Source organism: Lycium ferocissimum, chromosome 3 (genome assembly GCF_029784015.1).
Source record: "Lycium ferocissimum isolate CSIRO_LF1 chromosome 3, AGI_CSIRO_Lferr_CH_V1, whole genome shotgun sequence".
Lineage (NCBI taxonomy): Eukaryota > Viridiplantae > Streptophyta > Magnoliopsida > Solanales > Solanaceae > Lycium > Lycium ferocissimum.
The window spans coordinates 10817616-10840394 of record NC_081344.1 but is presented as its reverse complement, the minus strand read 5'-3'; the positions used below and the strand labels follow the sequence as shown (position 1 = coordinate 10840394).

The 22779-nt window shown below is 32.7% G+C and overlaps 3 protein-coding genes across 4 annotated transcripts; all 3 read left to right on the top strand.

Moving 5' to 3' along the window:
- The first annotated feature begins 10423 nt into the window (after window positions 1-10423).
- LOC132049696 (auxin response factor 18-like) lies at window positions 10424-15567 on the top strand. 2 transcript variants are annotated; one of them, XM_059440600.1, is made up of 5 exons: window positions 10424-10720; window positions 10829-10912; window positions 11099-12165; window positions 14111-15006; window positions 15143-15567. In XM_059440600.1, the coding sequence occupies exons 3-5, from the start codon at window positions 11116-11118 to the stop codon at window positions 15216-15218; spliced, it is 2022 nt and encodes a 673-aa protein (XP_059296583.1). In that variant the 5' UTR covers window positions 10424-10720; window positions 10829-10912; window positions 11099-11115; the 3' UTR covers window positions 15219-15567. The 2 variants fall into 2 exon arrangements, with proteins under 2 accessions (XP_059296583.1, XP_059296584.1); XM_059440601.1 differs by having other exon boundaries at window positions 10426-10720; window positions 11535-12165.
- A 4089-nt stretch (window positions 15568-19656) lies between these two features.
- On the top strand, window positions 19657-21954 carry LOC132049697 (uncharacterized). The gene is made up of 2 exons (XM_059440602.1): window positions 19657-19763; window positions 21155-21954. Exons 1-2 carry the CDS (start codon window positions 19674-19676, stop codon window positions 21614-21616), a joined length of 552 nt encoding a protein of 183 aa, XP_059296585.1. The 5' UTR covers window positions 19657-19673; the 3' UTR covers window positions 21617-21954.
- Window positions 21955-21979: 25 nt separating this feature from the next.
- Window positions 21980-22453, top strand: LOC132049698 (polyubiquitin-like). The gene has a single exon (XM_059440603.1). It carries the CDS (start codon window positions 21980-21982, stop codon window positions 22451-22453), a length of 474 nt encoding a protein of 157 aa, XP_059296586.1.
- The last annotated feature ends 326 nt before the right edge of the window (window positions 22454-22779 follow it).

Sequence of the window (22779 nt, the reverse complement as noted above, 5' to 3'; positions counted from 1 at the left end):
TGAAGCCCCTTGCGCCCTCTGGGTCAGCGGATCAATGCTTCTTTCAACTTGCAAGCGAAGACTACTATAATCTACAAGGTTGTGAAATTTATTAGACGTTTGAAAAATGTTTGGTTTTTTAAATTGGAAAAATGAGTATTCGAAAGTGAAATTAAAAAATAATAGTACTGTATTTGGTTCCTTCAAAGACATACGCTCGTTTATTTAGTGCTTGAGTTAGTAGCCAGTAATCAAAATGATATACGTGACATAATCAATTAGTACTAGGAGTTGATTAATGTCAATTAAATACTTCCATGCATGATCCCAAAATAGTTAAAGTAAAATAAAAAGCTATATCAAACATTACAACGTTAAGACTAAGAGTGTGATTGGTCTGTTTTCCAATTTTCCCATATTTGGTTGGTCAAAATGTCTTGGAAAACATTTAACAAGTTCCTTGAAAATGAGGAAATTGACTTTCTTAATGGAAGTAGGAAAAACAAGTTCCACAAGTAACATTACAAGTTCATTATCTCCTCCCCACCCACTAACACCCTCAACCCCTACCCCTCGACCTTCCCATACACGGCCATCCTCGAACCCCCACTCCCCACCCCATACACCACCCTTACACCACCGAAACTACCCCACCCCACCCCACCCCACCACTTAAGCACCCCCTCCTAGCCCAACCCCTACCACCCCCACTACCTCCCTCTCCACCCCTCTAACCACGTAACCCCAACCCCTACGTCTCACCTCCCTACCACCAACCCCTATCTCGTAACTTTGCAAAACTAGGCACTTTGTGAAAGTAGTAACTTTCAAAAATAGCAACTTTACAAAAGTAGCCGCTTTAAAAATATTACTTGTGAAAAGTAGCTACTTTTCAAAAATAGTCATTTTGCAAAAGTAGTCACTTTTAGAAAATAGCCGCTTTGTGAAAGTATATACTTTTTAAAAATAGTCACTTTTTGAAAGTAGCCAATTTTCATAAATAGTCATTTTGTGAAATTAGTTACTTTTAAAAACTAACTACTTCGCAAAAGTAGCCATTTTAAAATAGCCTCTTTTTGAAAGTATTAAAATAATCAATTTTGCAATGTTCCCTTTCTAAGATAGTAGCCACTTTTGTAAAGTAGCCATTTTCAGAAGTGACACAAAAATGACTATTTTTCTAAAGTTGCAATTTTTTGAAAAATGACAAAAAAGTTGCTCTTTTTGCAAATTTGCATTTTCGGTCGTTTTGCAAGAAATATATTTTTGCAAAAATGACTTTTTTATGACACTTTTCAAAAAATGACCTATTTTACAAAAATAGTCATTTTTATGTCACTTTTAAAAAATGGCCAGTTTACAAACATAGTCACTTTTTTGATTTTTCTTTCAAAGTGCAAAGTAGTCATTTTTTTTGTTGTCTTAGAAAAAGGCCACTTGCAAAGTTATGCACATATTTGGTTATCTTATAAAAATAGCCGCTTTGTGAAAGTAGCATCTTTTACAAAATGCAAGGTGGCCATAGGGAAGGCTGGTATTGTTGTTGTGGGGGAGGGGGAGTGGGTAGGAGGTGGGAGGTAGTGAGTTAGGGGTTGGAGGTGCGTATGGATAGGGTGTTGGATTGGATATATGTCAAACCAAACACTAGAAAATGTTTTCCACATTCAACCAAACACAAGAAAACAAGTAGAAAAATCACTTGTTTTGCCAAGAAATTATTTTCTAGGAAAACGTTTTCCATCATACCAAACGCACCTAAGTGAAACTGGTGTAATCCTTAATATTTGAGCTAATGTGGATCTCCTCTATTACCGTAAAACAAGATGCTACACGTATTTGTAAACAGGAATTTATTTGCTAAATTAATTAAGGAGTAAGCTGTCATTTTCCATTAAGAATCTGAATATTACGAGTATTATGGTTTTGGTTGATATTGATTTTGTATTAACAACTGCATAACATGTCAAATCTGGATAGGCAAAATCAACTAAAAGCTTAAAGAAGAAAGTAATATGTGTCCATTTGATCTAATTTGAGGTGAGTTTCATTTTGGGCTTCTACCTTATTGATGAAGGCCTTTTTAAACTGGATATGAGGCCTCTTCTTTTGTGCAGATTAGCCCAACTTCTAACTGTTATTTCCAAGAAAATGATATAATTATTGTAGACTCAACCTCTAATCTAGCAATAGAAAGATTTGAAATCAAGATACTCTTGAACCAATCAAAAAATACCTTTACAAAAGAATAACAAAGCAAAGAATTTTTGGGAGCGTACATTGTGTAAATTACTCAAATAGCAAGGCGGCTAAAAATATTTAGCTCCCCTAGCCGTATCCTTTTTACCCCACACAAGTGTATACTGATGTATAACAAGTATATATTATATGCATACTGATTTTACATATATAAATTATATAGTCATCATATTGGCTAAATCTTGTAAGAAATAAAAATTAAGATTTTTTTTAAAAAAATTGCCCACTTTTAAACTTACTGTATAGTGTAAAAATAATAGAATTTATGCATAAACTGAGATCACGCTAAACATGAGAAATTAACTGAAGTAGGTGCAACTTCTATGACTCAAAAGACAAACAACGAAATTATCCATTTTCATATGAAAGTTATGAATGAGTGATAGAGCGATCTTATCTCAACAAACAACAACATATCAGGTGTAACTTCTGATGATGCGAAAAGGATAAAGTATCTTCTTTGGGAGGTTGAGAGATTGTTTCCAAAAGAACATAACTATCTCAAGTTACCAATATGACAATGAAGCCATACGAATTTCACTTTGAAGACTATCAACGTGGCATGAGCTATTATAAAGTGCCCATGTCGTTTCACTACAAAAATAATTAAAATATTACTAGTCCGTTCTCGTTTGAGAACACAATATTATATCGATCTACTGTTCAACAATTGGATTTTCTTATAATTTCTTCTTCATGCGTTAATTCAGATGCTATAAAAGTTAAAATGACAGTTGTAAATGAGGCATTATATATTGGGTTGCGTAGGATGAAAATCACACGTAAGTCATGTCGCAATATCATGCATTGCTTACGTGTATCCATGTGTTTTTTCTTTAAGCAAAATCTGACTGAAAAGCTTAAATGTTCACACTATTATTTTTTTCCCTTTTTCTATTTGGATTGGACCTAAATACTTCCAATAATTTATTAGTAGTAAAATATATATAAGTATGAAATATGCCTTTTGACCGAAAAAAGAAAAAAAAACTATGAATTACCCCTCCCTCCTCAGGCCCCTAAAATTTGTTCTATCTTGTTACAGGCATTAATTATTTGAGAAACAATGCAAACAATTTTTTCCTTCTGTTATCTTTTTGTTTCCTAGTTAGAGAGGCTAATGGAGTAATTGTACACTAATTATTTGCAACAGTCAAGTTAGCAAAAGATATCTCTTCTTCTTCTTTTAAATCTCAAAAAAATAAAAAAAAAAATAAAAAAAAATAAATAGAGATACTTTTCTGTGAGTGAAAAGATTTTCTGAATTTTGTAAACATGTTTGTTTTGTCATTTTCTAAAAAAGTTTATCCGAAAACAAAACAATCTCAAAAGGTAAATATTCCAAGAATCTCTTTTTAAGTTAAAACTTGTCTTTTTTTATTTAACCTGGGAGGCTGGGACTTTTCTATATTTTATGTCCACTCATTTTATTTAAGACATAAAGTTGGTATCTTTTTCAATTTATTTCGTCAATTTCGGCTAAGAACTTAGAAGTCAAGTTTGAACTCACACCCGAAAAGCTAGCCCATATGGAAGAGGATCGTCCAAGCCATATAAAGAATTCAGGGTTCTCATCCTTCACAGATGTGGGATTCATTCCATTCATCACCCCGTCCCCCCTTACGCCTAGACCTTTTTCGGACTGGAGCGTGCATAATCACAAACCAGGGGTATTTCCACCCCGTACCGCCACCCCCACCCCCACCCCATGTCGAATCACACCTGACTCTAATATCATGTTAAATTAGGCTTTCAGCCTAACTCATTCCTCAAAAGCTAGCTCATAGGGAGAAGAATTGCCCAAGCCACATAAGAAGCTCAGAATTCTCACCCTTCACCGATTTGGGATTCATTTCCTTCATCAAACTTCTCAGGCATTCAAAATTACAAAGTAATACCCTCCAACCCCCTTATAAATTCATGTAACACTATTTTTCTAATAATTCATTTTAAAAAGAATGAGACACTTTTATATTTGAAGACAGTTAACTTTATACTTCTCGCTTTATCATTAATGAAAAGTTTTTATACGCAATATTATAGCATATACAAGTCTCAAAAGATTTATAGCTACACTAGTACTACAACATTTTTAAATTCACAAATTTTAAAGATATTCATTATTTTCTTAAATTTCATATCAGATTCAAACTGTGTCATATTTCTGAATATCAACATAGGACTACACTGGGTATGTTATTGTATTCAAAAATACCCCTCTACTTTGGAAAAAGGGCTAAAAATATCCTCCGAACTTATTTTGGATCAAAAATACCCCTCCCGTCATTAAAGTTTTTAAATATCTCACTGTCTTGATGGAAATTATCCCCGAAATAACTTAGAAATCATTTTCTAAAGCACAGCTCCGTCATTTAAAGCCGACCAAACTAAATAATAACCCAAAGATTCCATTACCAATTCCCTCAAACTTCAAACCTACGTATTGGGGGAATAAGGGGGGATTATTTTGGGTTCAGCTTTAAATGATGGAACTGTTTAGAAAATGATTTGGGTTATTTTAGATAATTCACAAGACAGTGGTATATTTGAAAACTTTGGATGGGAGGCTTTTTTGGCCCAAAAATAAGTTCGGAGGATATTTTTAGCCCTTTTTCCAAAGTAGAGGGGTATTTTTGACCCTTTTCCCTATTATTAATATAGCTATTTTTGTTTATTGGGCAAAATAAGTGGTCCACAGAGAAGAATAGGTGCGTGATTCACACAGTGTGGAAAGACTTTTGTTGGAGGGTTCCAAAACGACACAGATTCTGAAGAGAGTCGCATACAAACGGCCAAACGAAGCATGTCATCTTACGACCACCTATATATGTCCATACTTTTGTTTTGACATTTATATAAAAGAAAAGATTAGTCAACCTTCTCTGTTTCCACAGAACTCTCACTGCGGCACTTCTATGTGACTACAACTCGCCCCACACAACGTAAAACATTACTAACAGTATTAAATTACTAAGATTATTAGCAAGAGTTTAAATATAAATTTGATTGAAACTTCAATCTCTTAAATTTTCATGTCTCTCTACGTCAAATAATTATCTTTTTACTTTTTGCTGCTGATAAGTTACAAGTTAGTACTCCAAGATGATATGTTGGCAAAAACTTGTGGATATCTCAAGGAAGTGTCTTCATGAATTAGGAAAAACACATTTTTCCTAGCAAAAAAAAAAAAAAAAGGATTTGCGCATATAAGAGAGTTGGGTTGTAAGGCAAAATGGGTTAATATTACTTTATTATTTTTCTCAATTTATAACTATAGTCGCGGTTGTTGAATCCTGAAAATTACTCTTAATTATATTACACCACATTATATTGGCGAAATATCTTTAAATGATAGGAGTCGTTTATACACACCCCTCAAGCTAAATCTGATTCTCCATATATATATTAATGTATGATATAGCTACAAAAAACCATCATGTCATGTCTAAATTAAGGTGACATTTGCACTATTTTATTGTCTTGGCTCCATGTGAGTTTATTAGTACTTATTAGCTGTCTCTGTATGGCGAGGAGTGGAGACAACTTAGTCGTATGGTGTAATATCAAGCACTCGAGGGCCATTTTTTGCATTAACTAAGAATTACAATTGGAGTAGATTTTTGAGTTGTAAAGAGGTTAGTGGAAGAGTTCCACTAATGTGGTCTCACCGATCCATTTTTTGAACTTTCTTTCTTACGAAACAAAATTTGGGTGGGTCAGGTCAGAGGTGTAGGGTAAGTTTGCAGGCAGATATTGCAGGCAGATATATGGATGTATTTATATGGTTAAAGAGTACCTTTCTGGGTGTTGTTTTATCGTCAGTGCATAATAATGTGTCAAAAGACTAGACCCATATGGACCTGGTATTTTAATTTGCTCTGTTTTGGCCACGTCTCATTTTGAATATGCAACTGTTATTTTCTTTGTCTTTTGAGTATACACATTTGATGGCTGGAGATGAATCGGAAGTTAAACAGTGAGAATTCTAAATATTTTTTAGGGAGGGGAGAGGGATTATAAAGATGTTTCCTAGAAGTATCGACGTAATTTCATAGTCATTAAGTCTGAATGCTATATGAAGAATATAAGTGAGATGATGAAATAGAAAAACATTGATATGTGAGTATTTCCGACTCGTATATATATCTATATATATATATGGAGTACGGACATGGTACATGATATGTAAGTATTTGTGACTCCTATGTGTGTGTGTGTATATATATATCATATATATATGGAGTATGGACATGGTACATTATATATCGCATGAAGGGACGGACCTAGAATAATGGCGGCCAATGCATACACGTTAACATTCTAAGAAAAGCATATTTAATTCAATTGACTCTAAATTATGAATTCACCTCTGATCACATGATTCAAAAGCGTAGTTTGATATCGTTGAAACATGCTATTTTTATACATTCAGAAGTAGGATCGTCAGAAGCCTAACCTAATTTAGGTGTAATTATTTGAGTAAGAATATTAACTCAAATTATTATATCTACATGTACCCAAATACATAAACATTGTAATGCAACTTTACAAGTCAAACAGCACTATTTGTATGTTCACTTAACACAACAAAATCTTCCAAGCAGTATGAAATTAACCACATATAAGAGTTGAAAGCTGCCAAGTGTTTCAATTTTTACACCGTACCCCATGCATTATTATGTGTTTTATTTTTTGTCCTTGTAATATCTCTTCTATGGACAGTCGATACTGGTTGTCGCATTCATGCAAATTCAACTCTGGCTCCATTCACAACGTCCTTTTTCATCTACATTTTCTAATTTATTCTGTAGGATCTAACTCATATATATTGAATTTTTTTACACTTAATGTCTATTTTAACATGTTGTAGTAAGTAATTTGCTATATTTTTAGGTTTTTGATTTCACTTATTATAAACTTTTTCTATGTAGTTATTTTTTAGGTGATTTACGATTCAATTCTCGTAAATGTATATAAGTTAAACTATATGGGTATTTCATGTTGGCATTATACCTTTTTCGGCATTGTTATTTTTTATAATGCAAAGAATAAAGAATTCTTGTGGGTTCCTTTTTTCCAACTTTTTCTTTCTCTTACGTGAAAGACCAAAAATACCGTATATGAAGATGGAAAACATTAGGAGCACTTCATATACTAATTTCTTCTTTTGGGATTCGTTGAGTTTCCTCCATACTTGTTGAGTTGAAACTTGGCAATCACAGATGTGCGCTGCTACCGCCGTCCAACTCGGCTGATGCTCATGACATGTGACATCAAGGCAGTGGCTCGACAAGACACAGTATTTTGATCTTATCATTTCTTACTATTTTTTATTTATTTCTGTTCTACATCAATATTCTAGTATTATCCAAAAAACTGAAAGCAAATTTCTATATACAATATTGATCAATGGCTATTTCTTTGGACAATACTTTTCCTGATTTCTTAACTTGTGTGTTTTGGACAATGTTGGTCTTAGGAACTTCTGATTTTCTTCGAACAATTTGAAATTGATTGTGTTTTATTTAAAGAACCTCCTATTGATGTTTCTAACACTATTGTTGGTTCTAGCACTATTGTGGTTGTTGATGATGCTACTAAAAAAGATTGAAAAAAATAATAATAAAACTGTTAGAGGACATCTGCTTAACCAAATGACCAACCTGGTTTTCTTTTTATTTGTTATTTATAAATCTTCTAAGGATATATGGGGGCAGTTTGAAAACTAAATATGGTGTTGATAATCTAGGGAAGAAGAAGTATGCTATTGAGCAACGGGTTTAGAGTCCTAGATGGTTGACAATAAGCCAATTATGGAACATGTTCACGAGTATAAGAACTTGACTGTTGACGTTCTCAACGAGGGCATGAAGATGTGTGAGGCTTTTCAAGTCAATGTTCTGCTTGAAAATGTTCGCCTTTCTAGAGTGATTACAGAAACCAACTGAAGCATAACAAGAAAAACTTGATTCTCTAAGAACTGATCAATTAATTACATAGGGACTGAGAGGCAAATCATCTCAAAGATAAGATGGATGATCTTTCTCTTAATTCTTCTAAAGCTAATTTTGCGGAATCTTCTAATACTTTTATAAAAGCAGGTTCAAACAAAAATAAAAGCACGTTTTGAAAAAGGCATGTGAAGAAGCACCCTCACTTAAACAAGATAGAGAGTCAAATCCAAATGGTAAAAAGACCTTGTATTGTCTGTGAAAAACTTGGTCACAAGGCTGCACAGTTCTATCAAAGATAAGGGAAAAACTCAAAGCAAGGAGGACGAGCTCCTGTCTAAGCTCATCTTGTTGAGGATAATAAAGTGATTGTTATTGTAGTCATCGAGAAAAACCTGGTAGCTAACAAGATAGAGTAGTACTAGACACAAATGCTTAAAGACACCTTTGCGCTAACTAGGAGTTGTTCTATCACACGTGTAGACTCACTTACACTAACTCAAGCTTCATTTGTTTGCACTTAATGGAGGTTTGAATCTAAATTATTCAGATCTATCCTATTAAGTGCATTTGTTTTTGTTAAAATTTTACCTCTTATTCGGTCTTGAAAGATTTGATTCAGTCAGATCTGGGGTAAAGTCTTATAATCCTTCGGAGCTTAGCACACACTTTTTCTTAATTATTAATTATTAATTTTGTATTAAATGCCTTGAAGAAAAACTGACACCAGAACCCTTTAAACCTGATTCTTCCACAACCCTTTTTACCACTATCTATTATCTTTTGGAAAATAACACCGCATCAAATCTTATATCTTCATCGGACTTTGGTTTTTATGTCTTCCACATATTCTTCAGGTGAAGAGGCATTCTTCTATGTAAATTAACAGAGTCATTGAAGATAAAGAATACTATCATGAATAGATACTTTGGGTCTGGTTTAGAATACAAGGATTAAATTATGGCAAATTATAAGTCTTTGACCTTGAATGATTTTGGTGCTATTAGTCTTTACTATTTTGTTCTCTTATTTCATGACAAATTCTGATGGGATTAACCTTTTTCGTTCGAACTTTTGGTGGTATATAGGAACACAATATATAAGAGGAGAGATGAGAAAAGAAAGGAGAGGGAACAATGTTTGGGAGAGAGGCCCCAACGTACAGGCTATTGCTTTTCAATCAAATCTTGCTTGCATCTACATATTGTTTGTAGTTTATATATATTGAATTGTTATCAAGATGTTATTTCAAATTTAAATTTTATGATTACATTTTATTACAATAATCCTTTTTTATCGATATTTTTTTTTAGTAATTTAGATAGTTCAATAATTGTATCAAATATAAAATATCTATTTATATCTTTAAACACTTTAATGTATCTCTCAAATAATAATTTTGGGGTTATTCTATCTAATATTTTCTTGATATAATGTTTAGTTACTTTTTTATTTGAATTACATATTTATTATGTTTAAATATTAATATATTATGCACATTCAAATGATGAAAAACAAACAGACTTAATCATTCAGTCTTCATATCTATAAACAGAATCTTAATATTCAGATATTGCAATCATATTCAGAGATGTTAATCTTACAAAAAAACAGATGAATCCTTAAAGTACTACTAGCAAACATCTACCAAGTAATCGTACAACCAAACTCTAACCCAACTAACCAAACTTTGAACCTGGAGTTAGGCAAAAGTACAGTTAGTTAACGCCCGTAAAAAGTTAAACTTCTTCCTAGCCATGATTTACTAAATTTTTACTTTCATTAATATGCCTACTTAATTAAGCACAGCATTTGCCTTGCTTTTAATTTTTTGTACTGTTGAGTGTTGACTTCACCTTATTCACTCACCATCACATCTTGACATAGTCAAATATCAGGATAATTACAATAAACTATTCCAACCTCTCTTATAATTAAATCAAAGAGAATAAATATATTAATTTTTTATCAATGGAAGAATTATAAATATGACACCGGAGACATGTAAGTACATATTATTAAATAAAGTGAATTGGGTAGCTTGCTTTAAGATCTTTGTTGTTTTGTTGGCTTCTGGAAGATACAGTATGCTTTTCAGATCCGAAGAAAAAGGTCAAAAAATCATTATTTAATCATGAAAATAGAACTGTAAATAACACTTCTAAAGAGAGAGAAACCAAGAAAAAGACTGCTACAGTACTTCATCCATATTTTGACACATAAATAAATGTCAACATGCATATATATAGTACTCCACATGGTTGTATGAGATGAATCATGAGTATTTCTTTTTTGAAACATAAAGCTGACAAGAATTTTTTAGCAAAAAAAAAAAAAACACATCAAGTCCACCTCTTCCGATTTTCACTAGGGTTCTCTTTTTTTTTTTTTTTTGGTGAATTGTTAGTGGTTTCTGTTTTTTTTTGTTGGTGCTAGAGAAACAGTGTCAAAGTTGGTTCTTGGAGAAGTGAATTGCTATTAGTTTGGATTCTTGATTTTGGATTCTTTTTTCTTGCTTGATTTTGTACTCAAAGGTGAGTCATAGCAGTTTAGACTTCAAGATTTTGGATTTTTTTTTTGTTTCAAATATGTTTTGCTATTCTGAAGAGATCATTGAATTCTTTTTTGTGTTAAATTTGCAGCAATTCAACAAACTTTTTGAGTTTTGGAGGTACTTTTCAAGAATTTGACTTTCAGATACTTATGAGTGGTTCAGATATAGAAAGGTATGAATATTTCTAATCCATTCAAGTTGAATTTATTTATTTTGTTTACTTTTGTTTCCTTCTATTTTGGTTTTCCTATTGGTACAATATACCTAAAGACTGTGTTCAATATGATGATAGTAACATATTCGATTACAAGTGTGAAAATAAGTCAATTAATGAAAAGGGTGTTTTGCATTTCTACAGAATCTGTTAATTTCGAGATGATTACTTTTATGGATTCAAAGGACAAAGTAATGGAAGAAGCGAACTTGTTAGATTCTCAATTGTGGCATGCCTGTGCTGGTACTATGGTGAAAATGCCCGCAATTGATTCGATAGTGTTCTACTTTCCTCAGGGACACGCAGAGCACGCGTGTGGAAATGTAGAATTTAGGAATGACATTAGGATTCCATCATACATTCCTTGTAGAGTCACGGGTATTAAATACATGGCAGAACAAGAAACCGACGAGATTTTTGCCAAGATTAGGTTGACACCTATTAGTCATAATGAAGTCGAAATTGCTGACGATGGGATGGTTGCGAAAATCGGGTCGGATAATCCGCATAAACCCCCTTCATTTGCTAAGACATTGACTCAATCAGATGCGAATAACGGTGGGGGTTTTTCTGTCCCGAGGTATTGTGCAGATACAATTTTCCCTCTCTTGGACTACGATGCAGATCCTCCTGTTCAGACCCTCATAGCGAAGGATGTTCATGGGAAGACATGGGAATTCAGACATATTTTCAGAGGGACACCAAAGCGTCATCTTTTAACGACCGGTTGGAGTAATTTTGTGAATGCAAAAAAGCTCGTTGCAGGTGATTCAATTGTGTTCCTAAGGGCTGAAAATGAGGACGTTTGTGTAGGCATCCGCCGGGTAAAGAAGGGAATTACAAGTGGTGGGTTTCCACCTGGTTGGATACCATATGAGAATAAATTGATGAGATATGGGAATACGAACTTGAACGAGAACTTGATGAACAGGAGAAAAGTGAAGGCAGAATCAGTTATTGAAGCTGCAAATCTTGCAGCTATCGGAAAGCCCTTTGAAGTTACCTTCTATCCCAGTGCTAGCACTCCGGAGTTCTTTGTGAATGCGTCGCGTGTGAAGGCAGCATTGCAGATCCCTTGGTGCTCGGGGATGAGGTTCAAGATGCCCTTTGAAACCGAAGACTCAATGTTGAGCTGGTTCATGGGAACTATATGTTCTGTTCAAGCTGCTGATCCCACTCGATGGCCAGATTCGCCCTGGAGGATTCTTCAGGTAATATGATCTCTATTCAGTGTATCATGTTATGATCTGTCATACTACATCTAATGTAACTCGTTAGCATTTTTGTTAAAATCATTTATTACTTCCCAAACTTTGTTAAAGAGTCGGTGGGCTAGGATTCTAATGTGATTGACTTTCCCGTAGCTTATATAAATTTTGGCTTTTGAATTACAGCAAAAGATGCTTTTCTAGTCTCCCAAAGTAGCTTACTATGTGTTTCTGGATAGCACTAGGATAATTGATAACCACCTTCTTGGCATCAAACTACCGGAAATGACCCACAATCAACATTAAAATGATGAAACTGCTAGCAAAATATCCTTCTTGAAGGGTTTGATTTAATGTCATTATCATCAATCTCTCAGTTATTAATCTGCAATTACTGTCACGTTTATTTTTAAATGTATTACCCTTTAATATAGAAAAACATAGACTCCTGTTGCATGTCAAGGATAAACCAGTGCCAGATTCTTAGTTCCGACTGAACCAAGTGGTTCAGAGTAGACTGGAGATTGCTTGATGTTAAAACTTAAACGTTCCCCAAGGTTAGAGGCTGTCATTAAACATGCATAATTTATAAGAGGTCCACTTCTTGGGTATTTTGCTGTTTCATGCAACCTTACAAGCCTTCATCACTCTAATAGCTGAATGGGGAAGTGTAGTGGATCTTGTTTTTTCTAGCAGAGAAACATTTACCCTGCATTTAAAGATCCAAGATAACTTATACTATTCTTTGATGCATTATATGGTTTTGGTTTGGCCATATTTTTGTTGGATTCTCCATAGACAGTTAGAAACGTAAGACTAGTTATATTTGTTGCAATATGTATTTGCTAGTGCATATCGCTGTATCTCATTGTTCTTCTGACATTATGTTTAGGCCCTTTAAAATCATTTGAGAAAAAGGAAAAAAGCTCCATTTTGATTGTGAAACGTGTTTGCTCTCTGCTGGAGTTGCTGCAAATTATACTCTTGTGTCATATGACCGTTAAGTCGTCAAATCCACATTCCTTTAAACTGGTTCTTGGTCGAATTAGCTATTTGCTTATAAAAGGTTCAATGGTTTAAGAGCTTTCCAAGTTTTCGCTTTAAGATTTGATGTGGGTCATTTCGGACAGATTGACACTAAGGAGGTGTTGTTCAACTACCTAGTATCTCCAGGTAAATCTTGTAGGCTGCAGTCGATGACCGTGTAAAAGTAGGTTTTAAATGTCCTACAAAGACATCTAGTTATGTGTTCGTTCTTGTTATTGTTACGTTAATTGTAAACAATAATGTTAATTCAGTCGTGTTTAGTCATTGAGCTTTTCGAAAAACCCATTAGGCAATAATTTTATACATCTTTTTGCTGGCTCTTTCTTTCTCTTCCTTAGGATTCAAGTCCATCTAGACCCCACTTGTGGGATCACACTTGATATGCTATTGTTATTAAAATCTTTTCTAAGGAAAAAATTCTCTTTTTCTTATCTTTGTTATTCAGTGAGCTTTTATGCTACAACGAGCATTTTGATGAGTTGTGACCTATGTTACTCGGACTCTCCTAAAATGTCGTCGGGTGCGTGTCGGATCCTTCAAAAGTAGTGTATTTTTGGAGGATCCGACACAGGAAATCTTGATAACACTTTCGAAGAGTCCGAGTAACTTAGGTTGTGACCTCATGAAGTTAGAGAGTTGGGATAAGTGTTATGTGAACTCAATTGAACAATAACCGCAAACTTTATCTGTATGACTCTGTATAGTATTCCCTTGTTCAATCCTTTACCAAGTGGTAAAAGATGTTAGGTGTTATTTTCCAAATAGGGAGCTGATTTACCCAATGATTCTTTTTTTTGGTAAACTTTTAGCAAATGATAATTCATTTCTAATGTTCAATTCAAAGTTCACTCTTTATGCTTCTTTAATATGTTTAGCTCTTAGTAAAGGTGTATTGTTGCAGGTGACATGGGACGAGCCAGAATTGCTTCAAAATTTGAAATGTGTCAACCCATGGCTTGTGGAATTAGTCTCAAACATGCCCGCAATCCACTTTTCTCCCTACCAGCCTTCACTAAAGAGACTTCGATTACCTCAAGATTCATATTTTCCTTTTAATGGTCATCTTACTATGTCAGGTTTTCGTGGCAACCGCCTTTTGAGGCCCAATGGCCCCTTTGGTTGTCTTCCTAACGACACCCCTGTCGGCATGCAGGGAGCCAGGCATGCTCAATATGGTTTATCATTACCGGATCTCCACCCCAATCAGTTGCACTCAAGTCTGTTTTCTCTTGGTTTTCCTCCACATGATCATGCAGCTACAACCTCTACCCCCTCTAATAGTACAATGATTCCCAAGCCAAGTAACAACCATCATATGTCTTGTTTGCTAACCCTTGGAAGTTCCACCCAAACTGTGGTGAAATCTGACTGTGAGAAAGCACCACAGCTCGTACTCTTTGGTCAACCCATAGTTATTGATAATCAGATCTCTCTAAGCAGCCCAGGGGATACGATTTCTCCTGATCGTGCAGGGAATAGTTCTTCCGATGAGAATGCATGTAAAAAAGGGAACATATCTGATGAATCGGTTATGACATTTGATCACCGCAGCCTACCAGACTGCTTACCATGTGAATCATTTCAATCAAAGCATACTGTGGAGATTGAACACTGTGAAGTTTTCATAGAATCAGAAGATGTAGGAAAAACATTGGATTTATCATTGTTGGGATCATACGACGAGTTGCACACGGAGTTGTCCAATATGTCAGGCATTGAAATTTTAGAGATGCTTAATCAAGTCATTTATGAAGATGTCACTGGTGCAGTGAAGCAACTTAGTGATGAACCATTTAGGTATGTGTTTAACCTCCCTAAGTGTGATACTCTATACTCCGACTTCACAAAAATTTACTCGAATATTTCGCAGTGTTGGTGTTGTAAGGAGCTATCATTGATGCCCTTTTTTTGTGTGTTTGCATTTATTTTGCAGTGACTTCGCGAAAATAGCACGGAGGTTAACAATTTTAAGGGATGCAAGCAATGATAATATAGGAGCTAGGGAGTAGAGACATCTCCTTTTTCATATCAAACTGTATAGCTGATGATTGTGAGCGCTATTTTGCAACTTTTCAGTCTAAATCTCCTTATGTTGGTCACATTATATTTACTAGGTTTCACGATTATTTTACGTTTTGTTTTCAGACAATACCTAGAACAAACATGATATGTGCTTTTTGTAGGCTGTCTGCTCATTCTAGAGTTGTTGATGAAGCCTTTTAAGAAGAGGCTGCTTTTAGCGTGTTTGTTACTTGATGGTGGAATTGTTTGTATATGGTTTTCAGTGTAGTGCATTTAGTGCTTTATGTACAATTTAAAATTTGAGAAACATAAACTACCATGTTGGCTTTGACTCTTGATCAATTATTTCTTGATAAAAAATTCATGATCATACTCATGAGCAAGGCGGGGCTAATAATATAATCAAATAGGATTATGTTAAAAGAAAAAATTCCACGAGTTACATTTTATTTCAATGAATGAATTTGGAATAATTCGAGTTGACTTTGTTAATTGTGTTAATCTAATAATATAATCAAATAAGAGGTCAATGGAAAGTGATGAAAATAATATACAGAGGTGAGGAATATGCGAGTACATGGTAATTGTGAATTGAACCTTGGTAGAAACATTGGAGTCCGGAGCCAAAATGGCTTATTTTTACGGCCATTACACAAAAATGGTATGCCTTTTTGTTTTTAGACCAAAATGGGTATTTCGTTGGTTATCCAACGAAATACCCACACCTTACTGTTCATCCCCGAATTATTTCAGTCAAATTTTTTTTTTTTTTTAATTTTGGTGCATTTCGTTGGTAGTCCAACGAAATAGCATTAAATTTTTTTTTTTTTTATTTCGGTTATACAAAAAAGCGAAAGTAAAAATAAAAATATTTTTAAGCTATTTCGTTGGCAGTCCAACGAAATAGGATAAAAATATATATTTTTTTTTTTAATTTCGTTTTTGCTAGCCAAATTGTTAGCCAAATTAAAAAAAAAAAATTTAATGCTATTTCGTTAAGCATTTCACGAAATGCAACCAAATTAAAAAAAAAAAATTATATTTCCCTATTTCATTTTTGTATAAATGAAACAATTTTTTTTTTATTTCGTTTATACAAAAATGAAATAGGGAAATATAATAATTTTTTTTAATTTCGTTAAGCATTTCGGGAAATGCTTAACGAAATAGCATTAAATTTTTTTTTTATTTGGCTAACAATTTGGCTAACAAAAACGAAATTAAAAAAAAAAAAAAATTTGTCCTATTTCGTTGGACTACCAACGAAATAGGATAAAAAAAATATAAATATTTTTTATCCTATTTCGTTGGTAGTCCAACGAAATAGGACAAAAATATTTTTTTTTTTTAATTTCGTTTTTGTTGATGCTGTTATCAAATAAAAAATTTTTTAATGATATTTCGTTAACCATTTCACGAAATGCAATCAAATTAAAAAAAATTATTATATTTCCCTATTCATTTTTGTATAAACGAAACAATTTTTTTTTTTAATTTCGTTTTTTGTGTAAGCGAAATAATTTTTTTTTATTTCTTTTATACAAAAATGAAATAGGAAAATATAATAATTTTTTTAAATTTGGTTGCATTTCGTGAAATGCTTAAAGAAATAGCATTAATTTTTTTTTTTATTTCGTTTATATAAAAACGAAATAGGAAAATATAATTTTATATAGAACCTGATATTTTTTTTAACGGACAATAATGTAGGCTCAATACATCAAGGATACATAGACGTTCGGATAGTCATTTTAGGGGTTGAAAAGGTGCCTGAAGTAAGTTTTGTTTGACTGTAAGGTTATTTTAGTCAACTTTATATGTCGAGAAAATTAGTCGACTTTATTTTCAAAAATTGAAACGCGAAGTGAAATTGACATTCACAACTACATTACCCTGGGATTTTTACGTTGAAATCTATTGCGTATCATCATCTTATAAGTGAATAAAACTGAAAATTTCAGGCCAATTTGGGGGAAAATTGAAATTGAATGGGATAAAAGGTGTTTTTTTAAAAATCGGCTCGGCCGTGGCGGTTTGCCCTCATAGATCTCGAAAAAATACGCAAGTTCAAAAAAAAAAATGCGTAAATCGGACGTCCGAGCGCAAAGTTATGACCATCTAAAGTTTGACCACTTTACAACTAGTTTTTCACCTTATATTTTTTAGAATTAGAATTAGATTTATATTCAAAATAACATTATGTCTTGATTAAAAAATAACACGCTTAAATCAAAACCTTAAAAATAAAACACTTAAACCTTAAACAAAATTTACTTCGGCTACCTTTTTCAACCCCTAAAAACGACGATCCGAACGTTTACGTATCCTTGATGTATTGAGCCTACATTATAGTACGCGAAAAAATATCGGTTCTATATAAAATGTTGACGTTTTAGAGTCTTGACACACGACTAATCGTCGGTCAAAGTATGAAAAAACACTAAGTTTTTTCAAACAAAACTTACTTTACACCTTTTCAACCCCTAAAATGACTATCCGAACGTCTACGTATCCTTGATGTATTGGGCCTACATTATTGTCCGCAGAAAAAAATATCAAGTTCTATATAAAATATTAACGTTTCGGAGTCTTGACACACGACTAATCGTTGGTCAAAGTTGAAAAAAACACTAAGTTTTTTCAAACAAAACTTACTTCGGGCACCTTTTTAACCCCTAAAATGACTATCCGAACGTCTACGTATCCTTGATGTATTGAGCCTACATTATCGTCCGCAAAAAAATATCGTGTTCTATATAAAATTATATTTTCCTATTTCGTTTTTATATAAACGAAATAAAAAAAAATTAATGCTATTTCTTTAAGCATTTCACGAAATGCAACCAAATTTAAAAAAATTATTATATTTTTCTATTTCATTTTTGTATAAAAGAAATAAAAAAAAATTATTTCGCTTACACAAAAAACGAAATTAAAAAAAAAAAATTGTTTCGTTTATACAAAAATGAATAGGGAAATATAATAATTTTTTTTAATTTGATTGCATTTCGTGAAATGGTTAACGAAATATCATTAAATTTTTTTTTTATTTGATAACGAGATTAACAAAAAACGAAATTAAAAAAAAAATATTTTTGGCCTATTTCGTTGGACTACCAAAGAAATAGGATAAAAAACATTTATATATTTTTTATCCTATTTCGTTGGCAGTCCAACGAAATAGGACAAAAATATATTTTTTTTTAATTTCGTTTTTGTTAGCCAAATAAAAAAAAAAATTTAATGCTATTTCGTTAAGCATTTCCCGAAATGCTTAACGAAATTAAAAAAAATTATTATATTTCCCTATTTCATTTTTGTATAAACGAAATAAAAAAAATTGTTTCATTTATACAAAAATGAAATAGGAAATATAATTTTTTTTTAATTTGGTTGCATTTCGTGAAATGCTTAACGAAATAGCATTAAAATTTTTTTTTTTTATTTGGCTAACAATTTGGCTAGCAAAAACGAAATTAAAAAAAAAATATATTTTATCCTATTTCGTTGACTGCCAACGAAATAGGCCAAAAATATTTTTATTTTTACTTTCGTTTTTTGTATAAACGAAATTAAAAAAAAAAAAATTTAATGCTATTTCGTTGGACTACCAACGAAATGCACCAAAATTAAAAAAAAAAAAAAAAATTTGACTGAAATAATTCGGGATGAACAAGAGTGTGGGTATTTCGTTGGATAACCAACGAAATACCCATTTTGGTCTAAAAACAAAAAGGCATACCATTTTTGTGTAATGGCCGTAAAAATAAGCCATTTTGGCTCCGGACTCAGAAACATTGAGAAGATCAATGATGTGGATCAAACCTTGGTAGAATGCTAGCCATGTGTTTGCAATACATTACCTCGGATGTTATCGTAAACTTAAATTATAATATGAAGATTAAAGTAGTTTAATTTAAAGATCTCAAATATTTTTTAGGTTAAAAAAATAGTACTTCCTAACCAGGTAACCAAACAACTCCTTAAGTTTCCGTCACTATCGGTTAGTAATTTTATGAGTTGAGCTTGGAATTTCACTTGGAATCTTGAGTTGGGAGACTTGGGGTGTTGGAACAATGTAACCATGATAGATTTGGTAAACTTTAGCAATAATAGAATATAAAATTGATATGAGTAATGTTAATTATGAATTATTATGGAGTTATTTGATTAACAATTCCTAGGTTGAGTTTGTAGGAACTGGTAAAATACTAACCGCACATGTTACACCAAATTAAATAATTTAACTATAAGTGAGATACATTCATCCAAGTGTCAGATAAATTTTTATCATAGGAAAAAATTGTAGAGCTAGGATTGATGGGGAGGAATAGCCTAATTAAGGCCATTTCGAGTGGCTGAATGGCTGTACATATTTAATTAATTACGAGTTTTTCTCCTAATCTTTGATTTGACAATTTCTTAGGAGCATCTCCTATTTAATGGCTCCTTCATCATTAGCTTTAGTGTCCTGTTTTTTCCTCTTTAATTCTCTCTCTCTCTCACTCACTTTATTTACAGAAGCTTTTAAGGTAAGTTCTTTTGTCGCTCATCTCGATCCTTTGTTTCCTTCTTTTTCATTTCGTTTTCCTTTATTCCGTCCATCTCGAAAAAGAATGGTGAAATTCGAATTATGATAATTTACCATCTAATTTTCTTTTTAATTAGAATGTTTAATATATATATTAAAACACTGCCAAAAAATGACGAAGTTTGAAGAACAACGATCCTCGACATGCACTTGTTTTGAGTGTCTATTATCTTCTATTTGTATCTCTGAATTATCACAAGTTGAAATATAGTTAGAGCTCTATTATGTGTTTTGAATTTACATTGGATACGGTTAATATAAATTTTGTAACATTTTCTTACAATAATTGTACCTTTTCCTTTTGATAAAAAGTAAACTACATTTTATGTATTGATTTGATCATCTTATTGTTCAATCAATGTTGATGTCTGCTTCTTGTCTTTTATCAATCTAACACTGTTAGTTTCGTCCTGATCGATCTCATTCTGGTCTCATATCAACTTTTTTTTATAGTTCGTAAATTCATATAGCTCTATAAGACTTTGTTATCTGATTGGCTCCATGTAAATTTTTGAATCTGCTTGGTTATCAATATTGTATCGCAGAGGCAGATCTAGAAGAGAGCCTAGGGGTTCATGAGAACTCAGTATGAAAAATCACTTAATATTTATAAATATTTAATTTTGTGAATCTAATCATTATTATATAGTAACTTGAAGTTGACGTAGTATCCATAAATTCTAAATTCTGGATCTACCCCTGTTATATCGTGATCTAATGATGATTTTTTTGGTATGGAAAAAGCGTTTGAAAGTTTTCATAATATTTGTGTCATTAGTCAAGCCTAAATCTTAATATATCATCTATTTTTTTAAATCTCGTTCCTAATTGTATAGTCTTATCATATACTTAGTCATACTACCTCTCTTTCATCGATTGTGTAAAAAAATTCAAAGTGTTTACAACGGCCTTACTACTTCATCTATTGCCTGATTAGGATTTTGAAGATTATTAGATTCTTTCACATGTTATTAAAGGCATTCTTTGGTATATCGTTTTCAACAATCGCTTTCTCCCTATGAATTCAACATGTAATAAATAATTAGCAATTGTTTTAGACAATATGCTTGTCTCACCTCTGTTTTGTAAAGGCGTTCAAAGGAGTTTATTATGTGGTTAGTTACTTCACATGCATTTTTAAGTTGTTGAGTTTAGATGTTCAATCCTTTCACACGTTCTAACTTTTTCATTTTTAAATATTAACACCCTTTAATTGAATATTATTTAGATTATGTTTGCCATTTGAATGTATTGTAATAAGTTATTGTGCTCTATACTTAATAATGATTTTCTATAATATCAAATAGTTTCTCTTTTTGTATGCAATTCCAGATGCAAATCTTCATTAAGACCCTCAATGGAAAGACCATAACTCTCGAGGTTGAGAATTTTGACATCATTGATAATGTTAAAGCAAAGATTCAAGATAAGGAAGGAATTCCACGAGATCAGCAAAGGCTGATATTTGCTGGAAAACAACTCGAGGATGATCGATCACTTGTCGATTACAATATTCAAAAGGAGTCCACCCTCCATCTTGTCTTACGTCTTCGTGGAGGTTATAGGGAAGATGAAGTTTATCCAATTATTATTAGAACATATAAAGCGGAAAAGTACATCTTAGAAGTCAGGACTGGCTTTACAATCGAAAACATTATAAAGGAGGTTCAAGAAAAAGGAGATTGTAAGGATAGGCTACATATGCTCTTAGATGGTCGACATCTAGTAAATGACAAGTGTCTTTCTGAGTATCACATTCGAAAAAATTGGACACTCCATCTTATACGGCGATAGAATGATGGATTTCAAATCCTTGTCAAGAATCAGAATGTGAAACAGTGACAGGATTTTTGCTCGAGTTTTTTTGTGCATGTTATTGTCAATGTGATTCATTTTGTAAAATAAATTAGACCTTTTATTTTATCTAACACTAGGTCCCGCACTTCATGAAAACTTTTTAAGTTATTGGGTTAGAGCTGCTCAATTCTTTCACATTTTCTAGCATTTCCCTTTTTAAATGTTGACTCCCTTTAATTGAATAATGTGTTTTCCAATCGACTCTACATCCATTTCATAAGTTATAGGCTTTATGGAGTTTAGTTTTCCTTCTCTTCACTTAATAATGATTTTCTATAATGCCCAATATTTTCTCTTTGTATGCAATTACAGATGCAAATCTTTGTTAAGACCCTCAATGGAAAGACCATAACTCTCGAGGTTGAGAATTTTGACATCATTGATAATGTTAAAGCAAAGATTCAAGGCAGAGAAGGAATTCCTCCAGATCAACAAAGGTTAATATTTGCTGGAAAACAACTTGAGGATGATCGAACACTTGCTGATTACAACATTCACAAGGAGTCCACCCTCCATCTTGTGTTGCGTCTTCGTGGAGGTTATAGGGACGATGAAGTTTATCCGATCATTATTAGGACATATAAGGCGGAAAAATTTATCTTAGAAGTCAAGACTGGCTTTACAATCGAAAACATTATAAAGGAGGTCCAAGAAAAAGGAGATTATAGGGATAGGCTACATATGCTCTTAGATGGTCAACATCTAGAAAATGAGAAGAGTCTATTTGATTATAACATTCGAAAAAATTGGACACTCCATCTTATACGGCGATAGAAAGATGAATTATAGATCCTTGTTAGGAATCTGATTGGGAAGTTTATTTGTTTTAGAAGTAGAGAAAACTCAAACTATTGATAATGTAAAGCAAAGATTAAGAATATATTTAGTGTTGTGTACGCTCCTCTATCAATTGGATCTGATCTCATTCATCAAAAAGAACAAATGTTCTAAATACTTGAGTGCTTTAATGTCCTGCTTAGGTTTTTTTTGTGATTAAACAATTGTTTCAGGTTCTGAGCTTCGTTGGAATAAATGAGCTCTATAGTTTGGGTACATTTCTTTGTTCTATTGGGGAAAAAAAAGTTGGAGATACACATACA